General features: G+C 36.1%; 1 protein-coding gene across 2 annotated transcripts in view; it reads right to left on the reverse strand.

The window, feature by feature from the left end:
• The window catches only part of TEX10 (testis expressed 10), a 43423-nt gene that overhangs the window by 21083 nt on the left and 2404 nt on the right, over nucleotides 1-19936 (reverse strand). For both annotated transcript variants that reach the window (XM_069474482.1, XM_069474483.1), the window contains exons 2-6: nucleotides 18178-18366; nucleotides 15662-16374; nucleotides 14996-15239; nucleotides 9214-9326; nucleotides 387-625 (exon numbers count right to left, since the gene is read on the reverse strand). In XM_069474482.1, the coding sequence (XP_069330583.1) occupies nucleotides 387-625; nucleotides 9214-9326; nucleotides 14996-15239; nucleotides 15662-16374; nucleotides 18178-18357 (1489 nt within the window). In that variant the 5' untranslated portion in view covers nucleotides 18358-18366. The remainder of the gene's footprint in view (nucleotides 1-386; nucleotides 626-9213; nucleotides 9327-14995; nucleotides 15240-15661; nucleotides 16375-18177; nucleotides 18367-19936) is intronic.

The raw sequence follows: 19936 nt of genomic DNA on the forward strand, positions 1-19936 counted from the left end.
AAAAGAATTAGTAAATCACTCTGAAACTAACTTAACGTATCTTAACCTCATGCCAGAAGACAGTTAAAGGGACTGCAGGATTCATTCTGTATGGGTCAAAGGAAAAAGCTCTCAATTTCTAATCAAACTAGATCAGAAGAGGGTAGAAATATTTATCAATTTGCTTCAGAGTGCACCTACCTATTGAGAAAGGGATACTTTGAGTCATAAATGATTTCAGAGTTCAAGCAAATAGTGCTTTATAAATAATTAGGCTAGCTGCCTTTTAAGGCTTGAATGTAATTAACTTGATTACATGGAATGTTTGGAAGTCATTTCACAGCTAGACCCTAAATACTATGCATAACAGCTCCTCTTTTAAATAAAGGCAAAGCAGCATCACCTACCTCTGTTTGGCTGTATCTGCATTAACCTCCACGATACTCCAAGCAATCTGTTCAGCTGCTTACTATTTAGCCTAGAGCCATCTTCAAGGGTCTCTGTCACAAACTTCCTTATCATTTCTATCCAACTGCAATCTTTCTGCAAAGTTGAGGCATTTGCCAGGGAGACCATGATATCAGACAGGGTTAAATTCAGCAAGAGATGATCTACGTTATTGGAGAGAATCGTGCAATGCTTGATGCTAAAAACAAACAAAGACACACACATCTATAAAGTGTTACATCTATCATGCCTGCTTTACTTAGTATACTTAAAATAATCTATCAGTGGATAAAAAAGTATTTCCTTCTATAATTAAGTGCCAAGAAGACAGGTGCATAGGCAAGTTTTAGGCAATAGTTATGTAAATAAACCATTCATTATGGAATCATAGTTGTTATGAAGGTATAAATTAGATTATATATTCTACTCAGTTCATTACCAAAGATGCTAAACACAAAAAAGGTAAATGCCTTTATTAATACTGCCTAGGAATATTAAAAGACTTGAAAGATAAGACCTGAAAACTCTAACACACTTCATTTTTTTAAAAGCAGATACTTGTATTTGGATGGACATCACAGTACATCTTGGCTCTGCTTCCAACTCATCATCTGCCTTAAAAGAATCACTAATTTCTCCTGGCCACAATTTCCTCATTTGTGAAATGAGGAAACTTACCCAGATAAGCACCAATCTGAAACAGCTTAATTCTGTAACTCACATACTAAAATCAGTGTATCTACTCAAAGCTTGAAAGAAACTGCAAAAAACCCTCAAAGAGAATATTTTAATAACAACAAAATTTTCAACTTAGAACATACTATTAATAATTTCAGACTATGGTATATTCAACAGCAAAGCCTATTTCTTTCATGTTTAGAAAAATACAAAGTTAACTAAAATCATAAATATCTCAAACTAACCAATTTTAAAGAAAAAGATTAATCCAAGATTAGGCTTAAGAAAGGACATAGTAGGAACCACAAATACACGGGAAGGGAAATAAAAGAAATTTGGTGTCATTGAGCATAAAATGCAAGGCTAGAAGTAACAAATGATCCTGCAAAGGTAAAATGAGACTAGATGAAAAAGAGTTGGAAGCCAAGGACACCAAAATTAATTCTGTAGGCAAGAAAGTAACAGGGTTGTAAGCTTCTTTCAGATGGGTAATTCTGTAAAAGATGATTCTCTAGATGCAAAAGGAAAGATGACAGTGTTAGACTATAAACAAAGCAGCACATGTGTGACTATCATAGCAATCCAGGCAAAAGATGGCCAAGTCCAAGAACCAGGGTCGATGCTGGTATGGTCCGAGAGAAGGGGGCATTTAGGAAGAATAAAAATTAGTTGAATTTGTAATTTGCTTAAATGTATACAAATATGTGAGTTTGGAGATGGGAGGAGTCAAGGGTTCTAACACTGGTGACTATACTGATAGAGATGAAGAAGAAAAAGGAGCAGAGAGATCCAGAAATAAATTCTACCTTGGCTATGTTGAGCCTAAAGTGTCATAAATACAGCAGAGATGGCCAACAGAGAGCTCAATGTACAAGTCTGATCTTAGAAGTCTGAGCTCTTCAATAGAAATTACTCACATGACCACTGTTGGCTACAAAGAAAGCTGGGAAGTGTAGTTTTTATTTTGTGTAGCTATATGTCCAGCTGAAAGTTAGGAATTCTATCATTAAGAAAATTGGGAACTAATATCTTTTGTAACAACCTGGATGGAACTGGAGACCATTATTCTAAGTGACATCACAAGAATGGAAAAACAAACACCACATGTACTTACTCTTAAACTGGAACTAATCAATCAACACTTATATGCACATATGGAAGTAAAACTAAACGGAAAGCAAGCAGGTGGGAGAGAGAAGGAGCGGCTAGGTAAATTCACACCTAACAGGTACAATGCACACTATCTGGGTGATGGGCACACTTACAACATTGACTCAAACTGTACAAAAGCAATACATATAACGAAAACATTTGTACTCCTGTAATATTCTAAAATTATTAAAAAAAAAAAAAAAAGAGAGAGAGAGAATGAAAACTAGGATAAACTTGCAACATTTCTTCCCCACAGGTAGAACTTTGTAAGATCTCCCCTAAGTTTATCTCAAGCAGCATAATCTATTATCTGGAAATTCTCAATGGACACCTGCAATCTTGGGAGAGTTCAGTCTGATCTTCCAATAATTTATACAAAAATTTTAAAGACTAAATATACCAACCAACAATTCTAAAAGGGAGGCAGGTCTCTGGTGAAACTTTAATTTTCAGTAATGGAAGCATAGATAATTAGAACCTTTCTGAAAGTAACTTTATATGTTGGATGAAATTTTTTTTTAAATCTTGAAAGTCTTCAAAATAATGAACATTTACTGGGCCCCAAAATCTAGGAACTGCAAAATCCCAGCACTCAAGGCTTAGTTCTGAGGGTAACTGCCATTTCCAAAGAAAAAGCTGCAAAATTAAGGTAACCTTTTAGTAGCACCATAAAGAAAAGAAGGCAAAAGTCAAATACCAGGACCCGCCAAATACATATTACCCCTACTTTAAGCTGGACCCTTGACGGTTTCTCTCCCAGGATAAAAGAGAACTGGAAGTAAAAATAGCTCTTAGATAAAACTGAATCCCAGTTCTGCATCATACTAGCGGTTTAAGGAACAATTCTTCCCAACCTGATCTATAGGTCCAACACAATCCTAATCAAATTTCCAGCAAGGTATTTTGTAGTTATTGTCACAGTAGACTCTAAAGTCTACACTGAAAGGCCAAAGACCCAGAATACCAAACATATGACTGAAGCAGAATAAAGTTGGAGGACTCACCATTACCTCATTTCAAGACTTACTATAAAGCTACAGTAGTGAAGACACCATGGTAGTGGTAAGAATAGACACACAGAAGTTAACAAAGAGTCCCAAAATAGACCCATGAAAATATAGTGAATCGAACTTTGACAAAGGCAATTAAATGGGTAAAAGATAGTCTTTTCAACAAATAGTGATGGAAAAACTGGACAGAAATCCTAAAACTGAAAAATAAAAATAGAAAATAAAAATTCAATGGATTTGTTTGACTACAGGTGTACACAACTAAAGAATTAAAAACTGGAAAACAGGCCAGGCATGGTGGCTCACGCCTATAATCCCAGCACTCCAGGAGGCCGAGGCAGGAGGATGGAGGTCAGGAGTTCGAGACCAGCCTGAGCAAGAGCGAGACCCCGTTTCTACTAAAAATAGAAAGAAATGATTTGGACAGCTAAAAATATATATATATAGAAATAAATTAGCCGGACATGGTGGCACATGCCTGTAGTCCCAGCTACTCGGGAGGCTGAGGCAGAAGGATCGCTTAAGCCCAGGAGTTTGAGGTTGCAGTGAGCTAGGCTGACACCATGGCACTCTAGCCTGGGCAACAGTGAGACTCTGTCTCAAAACAAAACAAAACAAAACAAAACAAAACTGGAAAACAGGCAATAAAAGACAAGAAAAATAGGTAGAAGATTCAGTAAGTAGCTATAACACACATTAGTCTTGAAAGGAAAGAAGAGAAAATGGGACTACACCAATTTTTTAAAAGATAATGACAATTTTCCAGAACTTATTAAAGGCATTTCATTGAAGATTAAAGATCTTAGATTCAATACCCCAAGGAGAAAAAATAAAAATGAAAACCACACCTGGACATATGTTCACGAAATTGCAGAAAAACAAAGGACAAGGAGAAAACTTTTAGGGAAAAAAAGAAAAACAGGTGATTTTTAAAGTATCAAGAGTTAAGATTCATAGCTGACTTCTTGAAGACAATAAAATGTTATTGTCAATGTGCTCAAAGAAAATAACTGCCAGACCTAGATTATTATACTCTACTACAATATTCTTTAAAAGTGAAGGAAAAATAAGACCTTTATGCAAAAAAACTCGAGAAAATTCTAAATGATTTCAACGAGGACAAAGATACATATAAAAAAGAGCAAAAAGGTAGTAAATACAAAGATAGAATTCATAGTGGTATATAAAAGTTCTCTAAAATATTTCCTTGATAGCTCAAATTTTATCATTGGCAACAAATGTCAGTTGTTTTCGTGCAATTGATGGGCTCACTTTGTTGATTTTTGTGAAAATGTGTGCGAAATACGTAAGTCTGAATTAACCATAGTTTGTCAGTCATTTTTTTCCACGTTAGAATCGAGTCCTTTTCAGGAAAACACAAGTAGAATAAACACACAAGGCTATTTCCCTAATACAACCACAGTTCTTTGACATGCAGTAGAAATGCTTTATGTGCATTTCCCATTCACCACACAGAATATTAAAAATATGTATTCTTCATGGCTTAGTAAAATTAGTTTTTTTTTTTTTTTTTTTTTTTTGAGACAGTCTCACTCTGTCACTCCAGGTTGAGTGCAGTGGTGTCATCATAGCTCATTGCAACCTCCAATTCCTGGGCTCAAGCAATCCTCCTGCCTCAGCCTCCCAAGTAGCTGGGACTACAAAGCACACACCACCATGCCTGGCTAACTTTTCTATTTTTATTAGAGATGGGCCTCTACTAAATGCAGCATGTTGACAGTGAGAGAGAGGCTATGCATGTGTGGAGGCAGGGAGTACACCACATACTGATATTCCCATGACAAAATCACCTAATGATACCTTTCTCAGAACATATCCCCATTGTTAGGTGACATATGACTGTGCATGGGAACTCTGTACTTTCTGCTCAATTTTGCTGTGAACCTAAAACTTCTATAAAAAACAAAGTCTATTTAAAAAATGACAACACTTAAGGGCACATATAGTAGTAAAATTCATTGGGTCTCCGGCAGATGGGGTGGGGGGAGGAGATAGGTATATACACACCTAATGGGTGCAGTGTGCACCGTCTGGGGGATGGACATGCTTGAAGCTCTGCTCCAGGTGGGGCAAAGGCAATATACGTAACCTAAACATTTGTACCCCCATAATATGCTAAAGTAAAAAAAAAAAAAAATTAAAAAATAAATAAATAAAATAATGAAATTCCAATACATGCTATACATCATGAATGAACCTTGAAGACATTATGTCAGACACAAAAGGACAAATACTGTATGATTCCACTTACATGAAGTACACAGAATAGGCAAATTCAGAGACAGAAAGTAGAACAGTGGTTACCAAGAGCTGGTGGCAAAGGGGTATGGGGAGTTATTGTTCATTAAATACATAGCTTCAGTTTGGGATGACAGAAAAGTTCTGGAGGTAGGTGGTAGTGATGGTTGCAAAACAATGTGGAAGTATTTAATGCCACTGAACTATATACTTAAAAAGTGGTTTAAATCTGCAGTTATGCGGTCCCCAGGACCAGTCAGTGACCTGTTAGGAACCAGGCAGCACAGCAGGTGAGCAGCAGCGAGCAAGCAAAGCTTCATCTGTATTTAACAATAAATGTGACGCACTTGAATCATGCCGAAACCATCCCCCACCCCACCCACCCTGCCATCTGTGGAAAAACTGTCTTTCATGAAATCGGTCCCTGGTGCCAAAAAGGTTGGGGACCACTGGTTTAAATCATTAATGTTATATATATTTTACCCCAATAAAAATCAATTATATCGGGTGGGCACAGTGGCTCACGTCTGTAATCCTAGCATGCTGGGAGGTCAAGGCAGGAGGATTGCTTGAACTCAGGAGTTCGAGACCAGCCTGAGCAAGAGCGACACTCTGTCTCTACTAAAAATAGAAAAATTAGCCAGGCATTATGGCACACACCTATAGTCCCAGATACTCAGGGGACAAGCTGAGGCAGGACGATCGCTTGAGCCCAGGAGTTTGAGGATGAAGTGAGCCATGATGACGCCATTGCACTCTAGCCTGGGTGACAGAGCAAGACTCTGTCTCAAAAAATAAGTAAATAAAATTCTAAAAAATAAGTTATTTCATTTTTAACTCTGTATTTCAACCCAAGATGAAAAAAATGAGACATCAGGTTAGAAATACACTGGCAGTATAGAAATAAGTGTGAGGAACACTGGTCTAGACCATTGTTGGCTTCCCTAACTGTGACATGCATTACCCTCAATAAGCTATTTGCTAAGTATTTAATGTACTTACTTACAGAGAAGTACAAGAGTAGCCTGTAGTCCCAAAAAATCAATCACCAGGGGAAACTTACAAAGAATAAATTAGTTATACTGGCAATCCATCTTTGCTAAAAATCCCATAATTTTGCCATCTCAACCTCCTCATCAAGTTAACTCCCTTTTTTAACCATCTCAGCACAATGTCACTTCATCAGGGCAGCCTTCCCTAGGCCAGTCCTCCTCCCATGAAAGATCAGGACCAGCTCCTTTTAATACATACTCCTATCTGACCCTAAACTCTTCCTTCGTTGCATTTATCAGTCAGTCACTGATTAAAGAATCAAGAGAAATAAATACATCTCTCTCATTAGACTGTACTCCATGAGAACTAGTACCCAACGTATCTCCTTTACCACCAAATGCTCAGCACCTAGTACAGTAAATGCCTTGCACATATTAAGTGTCCAATAAATCTGTTGAATGACAGTACACCCATATACTCTTGAATAATTTATTTACATTTAACAGTCTACTAAATTCTAAACACCCTAACCATTATTTAATCTCATTTTGATGAAAATTATATATGGGACTCCTTACCAAAAAAATGTACACCCACAATTCTATATCAGTGTATCAACAGTTTATGGACTTTCTGAAGCCTCTCCATGAATCCCAGAAAAAAATCTTTTGCTCTAAGAAATGTATATGTGGGGGGGAAAAATCTAACATCTTGCTGAGAAAGTGTCTCTGTTTGACTCAGCGCCCTCCAACTCCAGAAACTGCCTAAATTAATCTTTCTAAAACACATCTGACCCAATCAAAAGTCTATAATGCCAAAAGGATCAAGGATGAAAGATAAATGAACTCCAAAGACAAGAAATTACTTCCAGCATCAAGGCCAGTGAAGAGCAGAAATCAGGTTTGACCCAGGACCATGTTCTCCACCCATTATCTAACTCTATGGCCTACTTGTATGTTATCTTCTCCAGTTAGAATAGTCTCTCATCCCTTGCATTTTTGCCTGCTGAAATCATATCCACATTCAAACACCACTCTTCAACATAACTTTGTCTGTTTAACCTAACAAGTGATCTGCCTCTTGCTATGAATTCCTATAGCACTTAATTGTATAGTTCTAATAATGATACTTATACTGCCTTGTGTTACATATGTAAATTCACTTCTCCTCCTACCAGTCACTGAGCTACTATTTCTCAGCTTCAAACCTACCCTGTACACTCTGCTTTGTGATCCTGGGGCTGGGACTCTGAGTCACATTTTTCCTTTGCAGCTGGCTTCTTGTTAGACTGTGACAATAAAGGGGTGGTAGAAAAACTAGAAAGCTGTAGGAGGAAGATGGGACACTCTATGTTTGCTTCCTAGGTTTATTTTTGCTTCCTACTGCTGCCAAAGTCAATCAGCAGCTCTTCAGGCCATCAGTGGTTTGTTCTAGTAGCCACAGTTGATTCCAGTTTGCAGTTTTTGACACAGAACCAGCATCACCATGCCCTTAAGAAACACCAGCACCAGCCACCCACAGCTCCCGTTGCACAGTACTGGACCCCCAGGGCCATAGGGCCCCATCTTGGAGCTTAAGACATTAGCTCAGCAGAGCTGCACCCCATTCTCAGAGATCAGACTTCTGACTCCCTCCCTCCTAGCTTCTTCCCTTCTTTTCTTTTTTCTCTCAGTTCTAGAGATAATAGCTGCTTCCTGCAATTGCTACTCCCATAATACCTTACTGTCCCCTTGTATACCCATTTAACAATTCTTTATATTAAATTCTCTGTTAAAAATCATCGGTGTGGTTTGTCTCTTGACTGCATCCTGATACACTCTCTTATGATTTAGAATGAAACCACTTAGGAGAACAAGGAGTATACCTTAAGATATCAGATTATTACAATACTTTATTCATAGTAAGCAGCCAAAATAAATATTTACTTAGTGAATGAATGAAAAACTCATATGCCTGCAATAGCCATATCACTTCCAAGAACATCCTTTGAACTCTGCTCACAAAACTTCAATGATTCTCTAGCTAGTTTCTACCCTTTGATATACTGAAGAACCTTTTGACAAACTTTAGGATCCCTTGCAAGTGTTTGCTCATTTAGGGGAACTACAGTTTTAGTGTTTTAGCTTGTACCTGCTTGGCAAATTTTATTACATAACTTGCTCTCACACTTATCTGCTCTTATTTGAGGTAGACATTTTAAATAATTTCCATGTTTACATTTTCTTTTAACTTCCATCTCTTAATCTATCACCCTTTCTTTCTGATTCTTCTCCAATTATCCCTCTTCCTTCAGGATACCGATACTAGTTTCATTACCAGGTTCCTCATTTATAAATGAAAACAGAACTAGGTAACATTCAAGATACTCTTTTGCTTAGAGATTCAATAATTACATAGTGTCTCACCAAATAAACCACCTCCCTCAGCAACTTTTATTAAATTCATCTTCAGGTAATTTGATACATTCGCCTCGCACAAAACATTCATTTTACAAACTTAAGAAAAGCAAAAATCTGTTAATCCCAAGGCTCAAAGTAGCTTGTTAAAATCTGCCATAGTACTGTTTTTATTTTCACAAAATCTAGAATATAAAAGCCTTGCAATATAGAAAGTTCCGTATTAAGGCAAATTATTTTAAGGCAATGTCAGGTTAAACATCTTTTTAACTCTATATAGTGGAAAAGAATCACAATACCTTTTATTTGTCTCTTTCCTTCTATGCTTGGTTATTTCTTTTAAGGCATATGGAAAATGACTCATAAAATGGTGTTTGAAATCAATAAGGTAATTCTTTCGAAGCCATGACTCCTATTAAAATAAGCAAAGATTAGAAAACCTACAAGAAAATATAAGGTGAAATAACCAATTAAAACTTGAAGCAGAAATTTGACAATTTGTCAAATAATGTCCTGTTATAATACACCTTCTGCCAATGATATATAAATTATAAAATCAGAATGAACTGTTAGGGCATTCAATTTTCATCCACAGATGCTTGGTGCTTAATAATTACTTTTACTTGCATTTTATCCACTGTTTAGGACAAAAAAAGGAGAGCAAATGTGATTTTAAAAAATCCTGAATTTGGACCACTAATGCAATGTTTACAAAATACGTAAGAAAGTCTGTCTCCATGGTATTCCATGTATGCCACAACTCTATTCCCCAGAAATTCGACTAGTTTCCATAAGAGGTTTTTAACACTTTCACAAAGCAATGCACTTCCCTAAAATACTGTAACAGCGTTTATTGGTGAATTTATCATTTCCTCCTATCGAAACACTGTCTTCCTAATTTCAGATTAGAATATTCTTATTTCCTCCTTTCCAGGGTAACTAACCACTCCATTTTGTAGGAGATTGAGGGGTTATCTAGGATGTGGGACTTGAAGTACTAGAACAGCTGGTCAACCTTCAGCTTAATTGTTCTTCTTTAGTGTCCTTTACTGGGTTCTTTTCTTCCTGACCTCTAATTTTTCCCAGATAATGGTCCTTGTACCACTTCTGCCTGAGCTCCAGATTCTATATATAAACGTATACTTGAACATCTCCTCTTAGACTTCTAACAGGCATCTTAAAACTTCACATGAATAAAACTAAACTTTCCCTACTAGCAGTCACCTTGCCATTTGGACTGTAACACTGGCATCATCCTTGACTGCTCTTTCCTTCAGTATGCCCACCAGCAGTACTCCTGGCTTTCTTTACCTGGACCCAGCTATTTCTTATCCCTTCAACCACTAGCTACCATTCTACTCTAAGCCACCATCTTTTTTTTACCTAGATTACCATAATAGCCTCCCAACTGATCTCCCTGCCTTCTCTTATCCCCTCAAAATCAATTCTCCACACAGCAGCCAGGGTGATCTTTTAAAACATAAATCATGCTTCCAAAAGATACAGGAAGGGGTAAGGGAATGAGTGTGTGGGGGGTGTGTGTGTGTAAATAAATAAAATAGGTCATTAAATATGTAATGTCTAATTTAAAATCAAAAGTGTAGTTTATCATATCTGAAACAAGAAGTAGTACAACTAATCAAAGTATGCACCTAAACTATCGACACCGTTTTGCCATCTTAGCAGTAGTCTGTTTATGCCAGCAGCGAAGAAGCCTAGAGAGCGAGTGGCGATAAAATCGCAAAAGGGTTTTCCACAGCTTGTTGAGAACTAATATTTTTCCTTGCAAGAAGTAGTAGTCAGTTGGTGCAAGATCTGGTGAATACACTGGATGACAGTTTCCAAGTCCAGATGCTGTAATTTGAGCAGCTTTGTGTAACATGCAGTCTAGCATTGTCTTGCAAGGGGATTGGCCTGTCTTTATTGACCAATCTCAGCTGCTTAATCACAAGCATCCTTATCATTTCATCTAATTGGTTGCAGTAGACATCCACTGTAATCAACTGACCAGGTTTCATGAAGCTGTAGTGGATTAATACCAGCGCTGGACCACCAAACAGACACCATTAGCTTTTTTGGATGAATCTTCGGTTTTGGACTGTATTTCGGCACTTCATCTTTTTCCAACCATTGTGCCAAATACTTATGGTTGTCAAAAACAATCCATTTTTCATCACACATAACAATACAGTGTAGAAATGGTTTGCCTTTATGTCGTGACAGCAAAGAAAGGCAAGCTTCAAGACAATGTCTCTTCTGATGCGCATTTAATTCATGCAGTATACATCTATCCAGCTTCTTTACCTTGCTGATTTATTTCAAATGGTCCAATACTGGTGGAATGGTAACGTCAAATCTTGCTGCTAATTCATGCATAGATTGAGATGGATTCCCTTCCACTACAGCTTTCAGCTCATCATTATGCACCTTGGTCTCAGGTCACCCACGTGGCTCATTTTCAAGATGAAAATCACCAGAACAGAACTTCTCAAACCATGCACATACTGTGTGTTCATTAGCCACATCCTTCCCAAACACTTCATTGATATTTGGAGCTATCTGTACTGCATTGGTTCCACGACAGAATTCATATTTGAAAATAATACGAATTTTTAACTTATCCATGTTTTCACAAAAATTGCCCTAAAAAAATTTTGAAAGATAATCAACACTAGCCAAAACACATGTTTGAAAGACTGAGGATGTACCTTCACAATACAAATAAAACAGGAAGTGTCAAAGTGAAATGTCAGAGATATCAACTGTCAAACGTAGTACTTAAGGAAATTGGACATTTCATACTTAATAACCTAATACGTAGGGCAAGACTGGTCATCCATGAGTTGATGGCTGCTAGGGCCAGATGGTGAGGACACAGGAATTCATTAGTGTTCTATTTTTGTAAATTCTATTAAAGTTAAATAAACATAATGCAGATCATGCCACTCCTTTGCGCAAAACCTTCCTATGTCTTTTCGCCACACTCAGGTTAAAATCCACACTCCTTTCCACTGACCACAGAGGCCCACATAATCTGCACATTGTCACTCTTTTTGTCCCTCATCTTCCACCATTCTCCTACACCTCACTTGCAAAGGCCGTCCTGCCATTCCTCAAATACGCAAAGCTTATTCTTACCTCACGGCCTTTGTACTTACTGTTACCTATGCCTAGAATGTTCTTCCCACAGACTTGACAAGACTTCTCCTTCATCACTCTGTAACATTACCAGCACTTCCTGACAACCTACCTAAATTAGCTCCCCATCACTTGTTCCAGCACATGCTGTCTGTACACCCTGCTTTACTTTCTTCTTCATACCGTCATTATATATGTTTACTATCTATCAACGCCAAGCACTTTACCAATCATGTTTACTTCTATATCCCCAGAGCCTAGAACAGAATTATTCAAAAGACTTTTTTGCAAAGATGGAACTGTTCTATATCTGCATTGTCCAATATAGTAACCACTACCCACATGTAGCTATTGAGCACTTGAAATGTAGTGTGATTGAGGAATTGAATTTTAAATTTTAAGGAATTTCGGTAGCCACATTTATTGATGCCCAATAATCTTTGAACAAATGTCTCAAAAAGCATGACTGCATCTGACTACATGCATGCAAATTCTAATCCTCATGGGAAAAAGATAACCACAATGAGACATATATGGAAAAAGTAACAAGTAAGTCAAGCATCAAAATACAAAGCTAAAATGCAACAAAATTTTTCAGTGTACAATACTGACCCTGACACTATTAATAGAGAACCTTAAAACCACAGTAAATTAAAAAGTTAATGTTAAATTGTATTTTCATTTTAAATACATTATGGCTACACACGGTATATCACAAATAGGCAACCTAATACAGATCTGAGTACTCAACCACTGCAAGTAAGATTTAATGTATCTTGAGACTTCTTTTCAAAGCAAGGATCAAAGTTTCAAATTACTAAAAAGGTTTAAAAAAAACTTTACTTGAATACAAATGAAATTTCTCAACTGTGTTGCAAATACTAGCAAACTAATTGCATTAAGTAGTAGCACTAACACTTAAAAGTAAGTAAGTTAGTGGTCCTTAGACTGTACCCAACCCAGATGCCAATTTATGAATAGAAAAACCTATAGATTTACTGAAAGAAAAGAGTTATAATTCAGCCTATGGTGTGTGATTTAAGGCCAACAAATGCCATTGTGTTCCTCCTAAAGATTAGACTGTTAACAGATCACTGAATATCTTAACCAGTAGTCAACAAATGAAGATGAAGAGGAGAACAGTGGAAATGGCAAAAAAGATAATTAATTAATTAAAATACACTTAAATGTCATTTTGTACAGCTAAGAATTTACATTTTTATACTTTGTTTCTAAAATAATGGTTCTTACCAAGTTATTACAGTTCAACATAAATCTGCCAAGGCAAATTAAGAGGATTATACCAGTGGATGCTTTCAAATACTGTTCCTATCTGAATTAACTATCCTCTTCAGTTTATTTCAGTTTTATACAGCATTTCAATTTAGTATACTGGTCTTCAACAGTCTATGCAGTCTTTTAAACTTAGTATTCTATGTTCACGAGCTGCTGATAAATGTAGCTATGTTACAACAGCACAAAACAGTTCTAAATCATACTATTTTAAATAGTCATAAAATTAAAGCAGTACTTAGATCCTTTGTTAGTGTTAATTCAAATGATAGATGATCCAAAATTAGCACAATTAATGAATCTGCAGATTTTGTATTTTAGTCCTACTAGTCTATCTAAATACAAATTCTACTATTAAAGCAATAACAAAAGTTTATTGGTGCTCGTATGTAACCAAACACCAAAGAAGCTTAGAATTTTTATTTCTCAGCTTTCTAAAAATGAAGGAAAGACTGGTACTCCAAGTCCATGTTGAGTATCATTACTTTTATTTTCTGTTAGTCTTTCAGATGATAATAGATCCATTCAAGATTGCAGATAATATATGCTTTTCTGTGAAGCTATATATGTATTATTACTGTTATTAGCTACATCACAAATTAATTGTTATATGGGAAGCAAGCTTTTCTCAAAATCATACACTATACCTCTAACCATAAGTAACTTTTTGCCAATGTGTACTATCAATCATAAGACATAAAGACTCAAAACTGTACTGAATAAAATGCCATCTTGTTTGAAAAACCACTTCAAAAAACATCCTTACAGATGTTGAATAATGTGTTAACAGCAATACAACAAGCTCTTAAAAGAAATACACACCTTAGTATAATTCCATAATGCTTTTCAAGATTATGAAATACTATTTATCACTAGTCTAATTTTTACAGCATACTTACTGACTTATTCTAAACTTCAGCTTGAAATAAAAAGAATAAAACAAAACAAACCCCTGCCTTCTTGGTTTTATATAGTGTCAACTTCAAGGATTCACACCTGCCTAGTCAAAAGGTCCTCACAGGAATTCTTCAGTAAACCACATGCTTCAAGATTTAGTCTTGCTCCTGTAGCTGCCCTTTTTAAGTGTGCTACCATGCTAATTTAGCACCAATTTAATCTCACAGCTTGTTCTTCCTTAGTTGCACAGCAAAAGCATAGCATACACTATATACTACATTCACTACAGCACAACACTTAAGCCACTTCAAGGCTGGTTATGAGGTCGGTGTTCAGCTTGGTCCATTTCTGCTAAACTTGGCAATGTGGAACAAACTGGAAGAGACTACTTAATAAGCAACTTTTTTAACCCTATGAAAGAGCTAAAGAAACTAGAATGTTCCTACATAATCCATCTGCCATAAACAATACATTATAACACTACTGTCAATTATACCTAATAAAAACAAATGGAATCAAGCATAGAGTTATGCATTGCAGTTTAAAAAACATTAAATATATTCAGACAATAACTTCACAAAACTATTTTAATTTGTAGTTTTTTGCAAAAAAAAAGAAACAAGTTTACAGTTAAACCCTGGGCTATTTTTTGGAAAACGTAAAACCAATTCATAGTAAAAAGCTGATTTCTAGTCGTCCCACTTATGATAAAAGACATTACTAAGAAAATAAGGAACCCATTAGTTCACTCACCAATTTATGAGTTTCATCGTGTTGTTTAGAGAGTTTCCACAGAAGGGAAATAATATTAAGAACTTGTTGCATAACCTGTAGAGGTTCTCGTTCTATACCATTTCTGACAGAAACAGTTAGTTGTGGAGGCACAGCTTCAATCCAGCACTCAATTAGCAATGGAATTATTATCTCAATAAATCCTTTCAGGTTTTCGGTAGATGACAGACCCTCATCCACACTGTTTAGTCCTCCAACCAGGTACCTAATAAGAAAGGGTAAGAATGAAAAAAAAAACTTCATTAAAATAATTAAATGATTAAAATATGCTATCTCTTGCTTAATTTAAATCTTGCTTAATTTAAATCTTAAATACAAAGTACAGCAATATGAAGCACCATGAACTGATAATTACATTGATCAAGACTAGTAAGAAAAATGAAATTCTAAGATGATAAAGCCAACAGAGATTATCAAGTTTTACTTCTCATTAGGCTTTACTGGAAATTAATAAGTTAATATACTTTCAAATGACTCCTCCCATCAGTAAAGCAAATCAAATCATGAATGACTATATGAAAACTATGAAAGACAAGTGTATGTCTTCCCACCATTAGCCATCAATGGTCAGCAGTTATAATTCAACATAGGAAAACTGAGTGTGGACATAACTGAAATCCTTCTTACCGTAGCCTGAACTGTGAACTGATATTTGGCTGTGAACCCCCATTTTCATAAACCTGGATGTGTTGCTGGTCGCTGGCATGTTCCTTCCAGTTGATAAAAATGGAGTTGCTAGTGGCATGGGGATTTTCTTTTTGTTCCTGAAGTCCTTCACTTTCTCTCAACCTACTGGATCCATCTGCCAAGGCCTGAAGGAATTTACTGAGTCTCACTAAGACTTTTAGCCTCCATTGCTGAGAAGTGAGTCTCCGATTAGGATTTACAGAAAGTATCCAGGACTGGGATCTGTCTCTATTTACCAGTCCTTTGGACGGCTGCTGATGAGAAATAAGTTCTACAAAATTCTTAAGCAATATGCTGCTACGGCCAGTAATTAGAGCTGGGTACTGTTCCAGCAGGATGTCCAAAACTTTTAAAGAGTCCTCCTGAATTCCTTCAGTAATGTGAGTCATGGCACTAGAGAGATGGGCACTTACCAAAGGAAAAAATGGAGAAATTTGTTCAGCTCGTATTTTGGGGGCCAGGAATTGAAGAAGTTGAACTGCTGCTAATCGTACATTAGCATCTTTATCTGTAAACACAGCAGTCACTTCACTTAATATGTTTGAAAGGTGTGCATCAATTATAAATGGGTACTGAGACAAAAGGTCTTTAAGTCCAAGAAGAGCACTTTGTTTAACCCCACCATTGTAGTGATGCATCTGTGACAGCAAATCCTATAAATAAAAATACAGATTTTAGATGTGTATATATATACACACACACGCACATTATATCATTTTCAAATAAACATGCTAACTAAAACTATACTAATGAACTGACACTCCTTGGGGAAACTGCTTCAGTAAGTATTTTTAAAATATTATTTAGCTTTTATTAAGATCAGAAAGTTTAATCTTTAAAATATTTTTAGCTTAATAAAAATATTACATAATTTTCAGTTAGAACTTTCTCTTTTTTACATTAACCTGCAAACAGCCTTAGGCACTCTATGATTTAAAACAACAACAATCATCACAACCATTTATTGAAGACCTACTATGTACCAAACATCATGAAAGGTGCATTTATATGCTGTTAATTTAATAGGCCCTTTCTCCCTGTTTTAAATAGTCTTTCAGAGTACTTTATTCAGCGTATACTGCTTGACAATTTTATTTACACAATAATTTGGAAAAAAACATAACTTTGAATATCTTTTTAGGATTATTTAAACTTCAGAGCTTAAAGAACAAAACTAGAAAAACATATAACCTCACAAAGACCTGTACACAGATGTTCATAATAGCATTATTCATAAAAGCCAAAAGGTGGAAACAAACCAAATGTCCATCAACTACTGAGTAATCAATAAAACGTGACACAACAATGCAATGGAATACCATTCTACAATACAAAGAAAATGAAGTATTGTTCTGATATATGCTACAACATGGATGAACCTCCAAAACATTATGCTAAGTGAAAGACCAGTAACAGCAAGATCACATAGTGTATGATTTCAGTTATATGAAATGTCCAGAATAAGTAAATCTATAGAGATAGAAAGTAGATTAGTGGTTGCCTAGGGCAGGAAGAAAGAAATGGGGAGGGACTTCTAAAAGGTAAAGGGTTTCTTTCTGGAGTGATAAAAATGTTCTAAAATTAGATTACGGTGATAGCAAAACTACAAATGTATGAAACATGCTAAAACCCACTGAATTGTATACTTTAAATGGGTGAATTTTATTACGTGTAAATTATATCTCTATAAAGCCACTGCACAAACTTCTATTGACTTCAAGCATTTACTATGAACCTATATATAAAATAAGCCATGTGCTATATGGTTCAAAAACAAATGACAGGATCTTATCTTAACCAACTATAGAAACAGCTAGAAAATTGTTCATCAAAAACTTGAAGCCGGGCGCAGTGGCTCACACCTGTAATCCTACCACTCTGGGAGGCCGAGGGGGGAGGATTGCTCAAGGTCAGGAGTTCGAGACCAGCTTGAGCAAGAGTGAGACCCCGGCTCTACTAAAAATAGAAAGATATGCTCTGGACAGCTAAAAATATATATAGAAAAAAATTAGCCAGGCATGGTGGCACATGCCTGTAGTCCCAGCTATTCGAGAGGCTGAGACAGTAGGATTGCTTAAGCCCAGGCGTTTGAGGTTGCTGTGAGCTAGGCTGACGCCACAGCACTCTAGCCCGGGCAACAGAGCAAGACTCTGTCTCAAAAAAAAAAAAGGAATTATATCTGAAAATAGATACATATTAAATCATCAAATAAGTCCCCACTAGGGAGAAATTATTGTGTGTTTAGTTTAGCAAACCTTTCTGAAAAAAGTGAGAAAGATGAAGTTACATGATCAGATATGGGTAACAAATGAACTCCAAACATCAATAAACCCTATGACCCTAGGCAAACTATTTACTACTTACTCTAAGAGTTAAAACAACTTTTCACAAAAACATAACATTCTACATGATTTCAAAGAAAATCTTATTTTATCAAAACAAGATTTATAATTTACCTTTATGTTAAGTTTTCTATTATTTGTTGGAAGTGTTCCATCCTCTTTGAGTTGCTCAGGTAGATGTATAGTCTTCGTTTTAAAGTTTGTAGTAGTAGCATTTTCTAACTTAGGCTTCTTTTTACCAACTTTTAGTTTTACCTTTTGAAAATCATCTTGGCGTTTTCTCTTTTTGGTCATTCTTGAGTACTGTAATGAAAAGAATTAATTTAAAAACAATGGATAAAGACAAGGATAAATGATAAAATAATAATGGTATTTTCCAACACTTATATTACCCTAACATTTATTTCAAACATAATCAAGAATCAGCACCAACAGTGATTATGCCAAAAGATCAATATATTAAGTAGAAAATATAATACCATTCAAGAAGTACAAAAAAATCAGTTTGGTCTAGAAATACTATACATGGAGTCATTAACAATAAGGCAACAGTCTTGCCACTGGTTTTACAAAGTTTTTTGAGCAACTTCTGTCAAGCAATGTGCTAAATGGAAACTTTTGAAATATTTTGCTTTTTCTTTGTGAGGAGAACAGCACAGACTTGTTAGAGGTATACCTTGTATTTAATGGGAAGCTTCTGGTCCCTAGAAGACCCTCAGGAATCTCTAGCAAAACAAAGCATAGTTTGAAAACCACTGTTATTATTTAATGCAGCCCGTAATAGAAGAAGTTTCATGAACCTAAGATGAATGTTTGAAAATAGGTAAGATTCAGATATGCACCAAGGAGGATAATGGGCAGTTCATGAGTAAGAAAAACAAGGTAAAGATCAGGAGTAGATAAACCTAGTATAGGCAAAAATGAAGATACCACCCTTCTCAACACCAGGAAAAGTTCAGACTAGATATAAACAGCAAACACTATTCCCACCCCCAAAAGAAGAATAAAAGGAAGTATAATATAACAGAGAGATAAAGGAATAAAGACCAGCTAAGCCACTACTGTATTAAATAACTCTGGCATAACCATGTCATCTTGCACCTCCTCCCCTTCTACGCCACATTCAACTTACATCCAAACCTTCTACCTAGACACAAAATCTTTGATCTGTTCCTCTTACCAGGCCACTACTTTAAAGAAGTCCTTTATTTTTACCTTAGTATTCAATACCTTCTCCACTGGAATTCTTGCCTTGTCTCCACTGTCTACCCTCTAACCGACTGGCCTGTCACCAGAGAGCTCTTTCTAAACACGGAGCTGACCAAGACTCGGGTGCTTTCAGTTGTTCTTACACCTCATACACAGTAGAAATTCCTTAGCACAATGTATTGGGTCCTTCATAATGTGAACCCAACCATCCTCTCCAGCTTTATCTTCCCCAAAGCTAAACTCTATCCTAGAAAATAGCCCCCTTTACATGGAACCAGTGCAATACCTCTTAAAGCCTTTTCCACATGCCACAAAAATAATTCTGCCTTCTAGTTATACCCACTTGAGTAGGTTAAGTACCTCTGGAATAAATAAAACTTCTCCTGGTCTATCATAATTATCCTGGGCCTAACTATAGAAAGTCAAAAAGCTACACATGGGAAGTATAAAACATTTGAGTACAATGACTATTTGTATTATTGCAGGATTAATAAAATGGCTGGCCAAAGACTAAGCAGCTCAAGTTCCAGCCTCAAGTTCAAGGGATCCAGAACCAATCAGCTATGACATTACATCCAAATTCACTGGATTGCACGGTTTTACTTCATTAGATCCTCCTGACCTAGGATATGGCTACAAAGGTTAAGAGATAGTTCTAAAACCA

This window comes from Eulemur rufifrons, chromosome 7 (genome assembly GCF_041146395.1).
Source record: "Eulemur rufifrons isolate Redbay chromosome 7, OSU_ERuf_1, whole genome shotgun sequence".
Taxonomy (NCBI): Eukaryota; Metazoa; Chordata; class Mammalia; order Primates; family Lemuridae; genus Eulemur; species Eulemur rufifrons.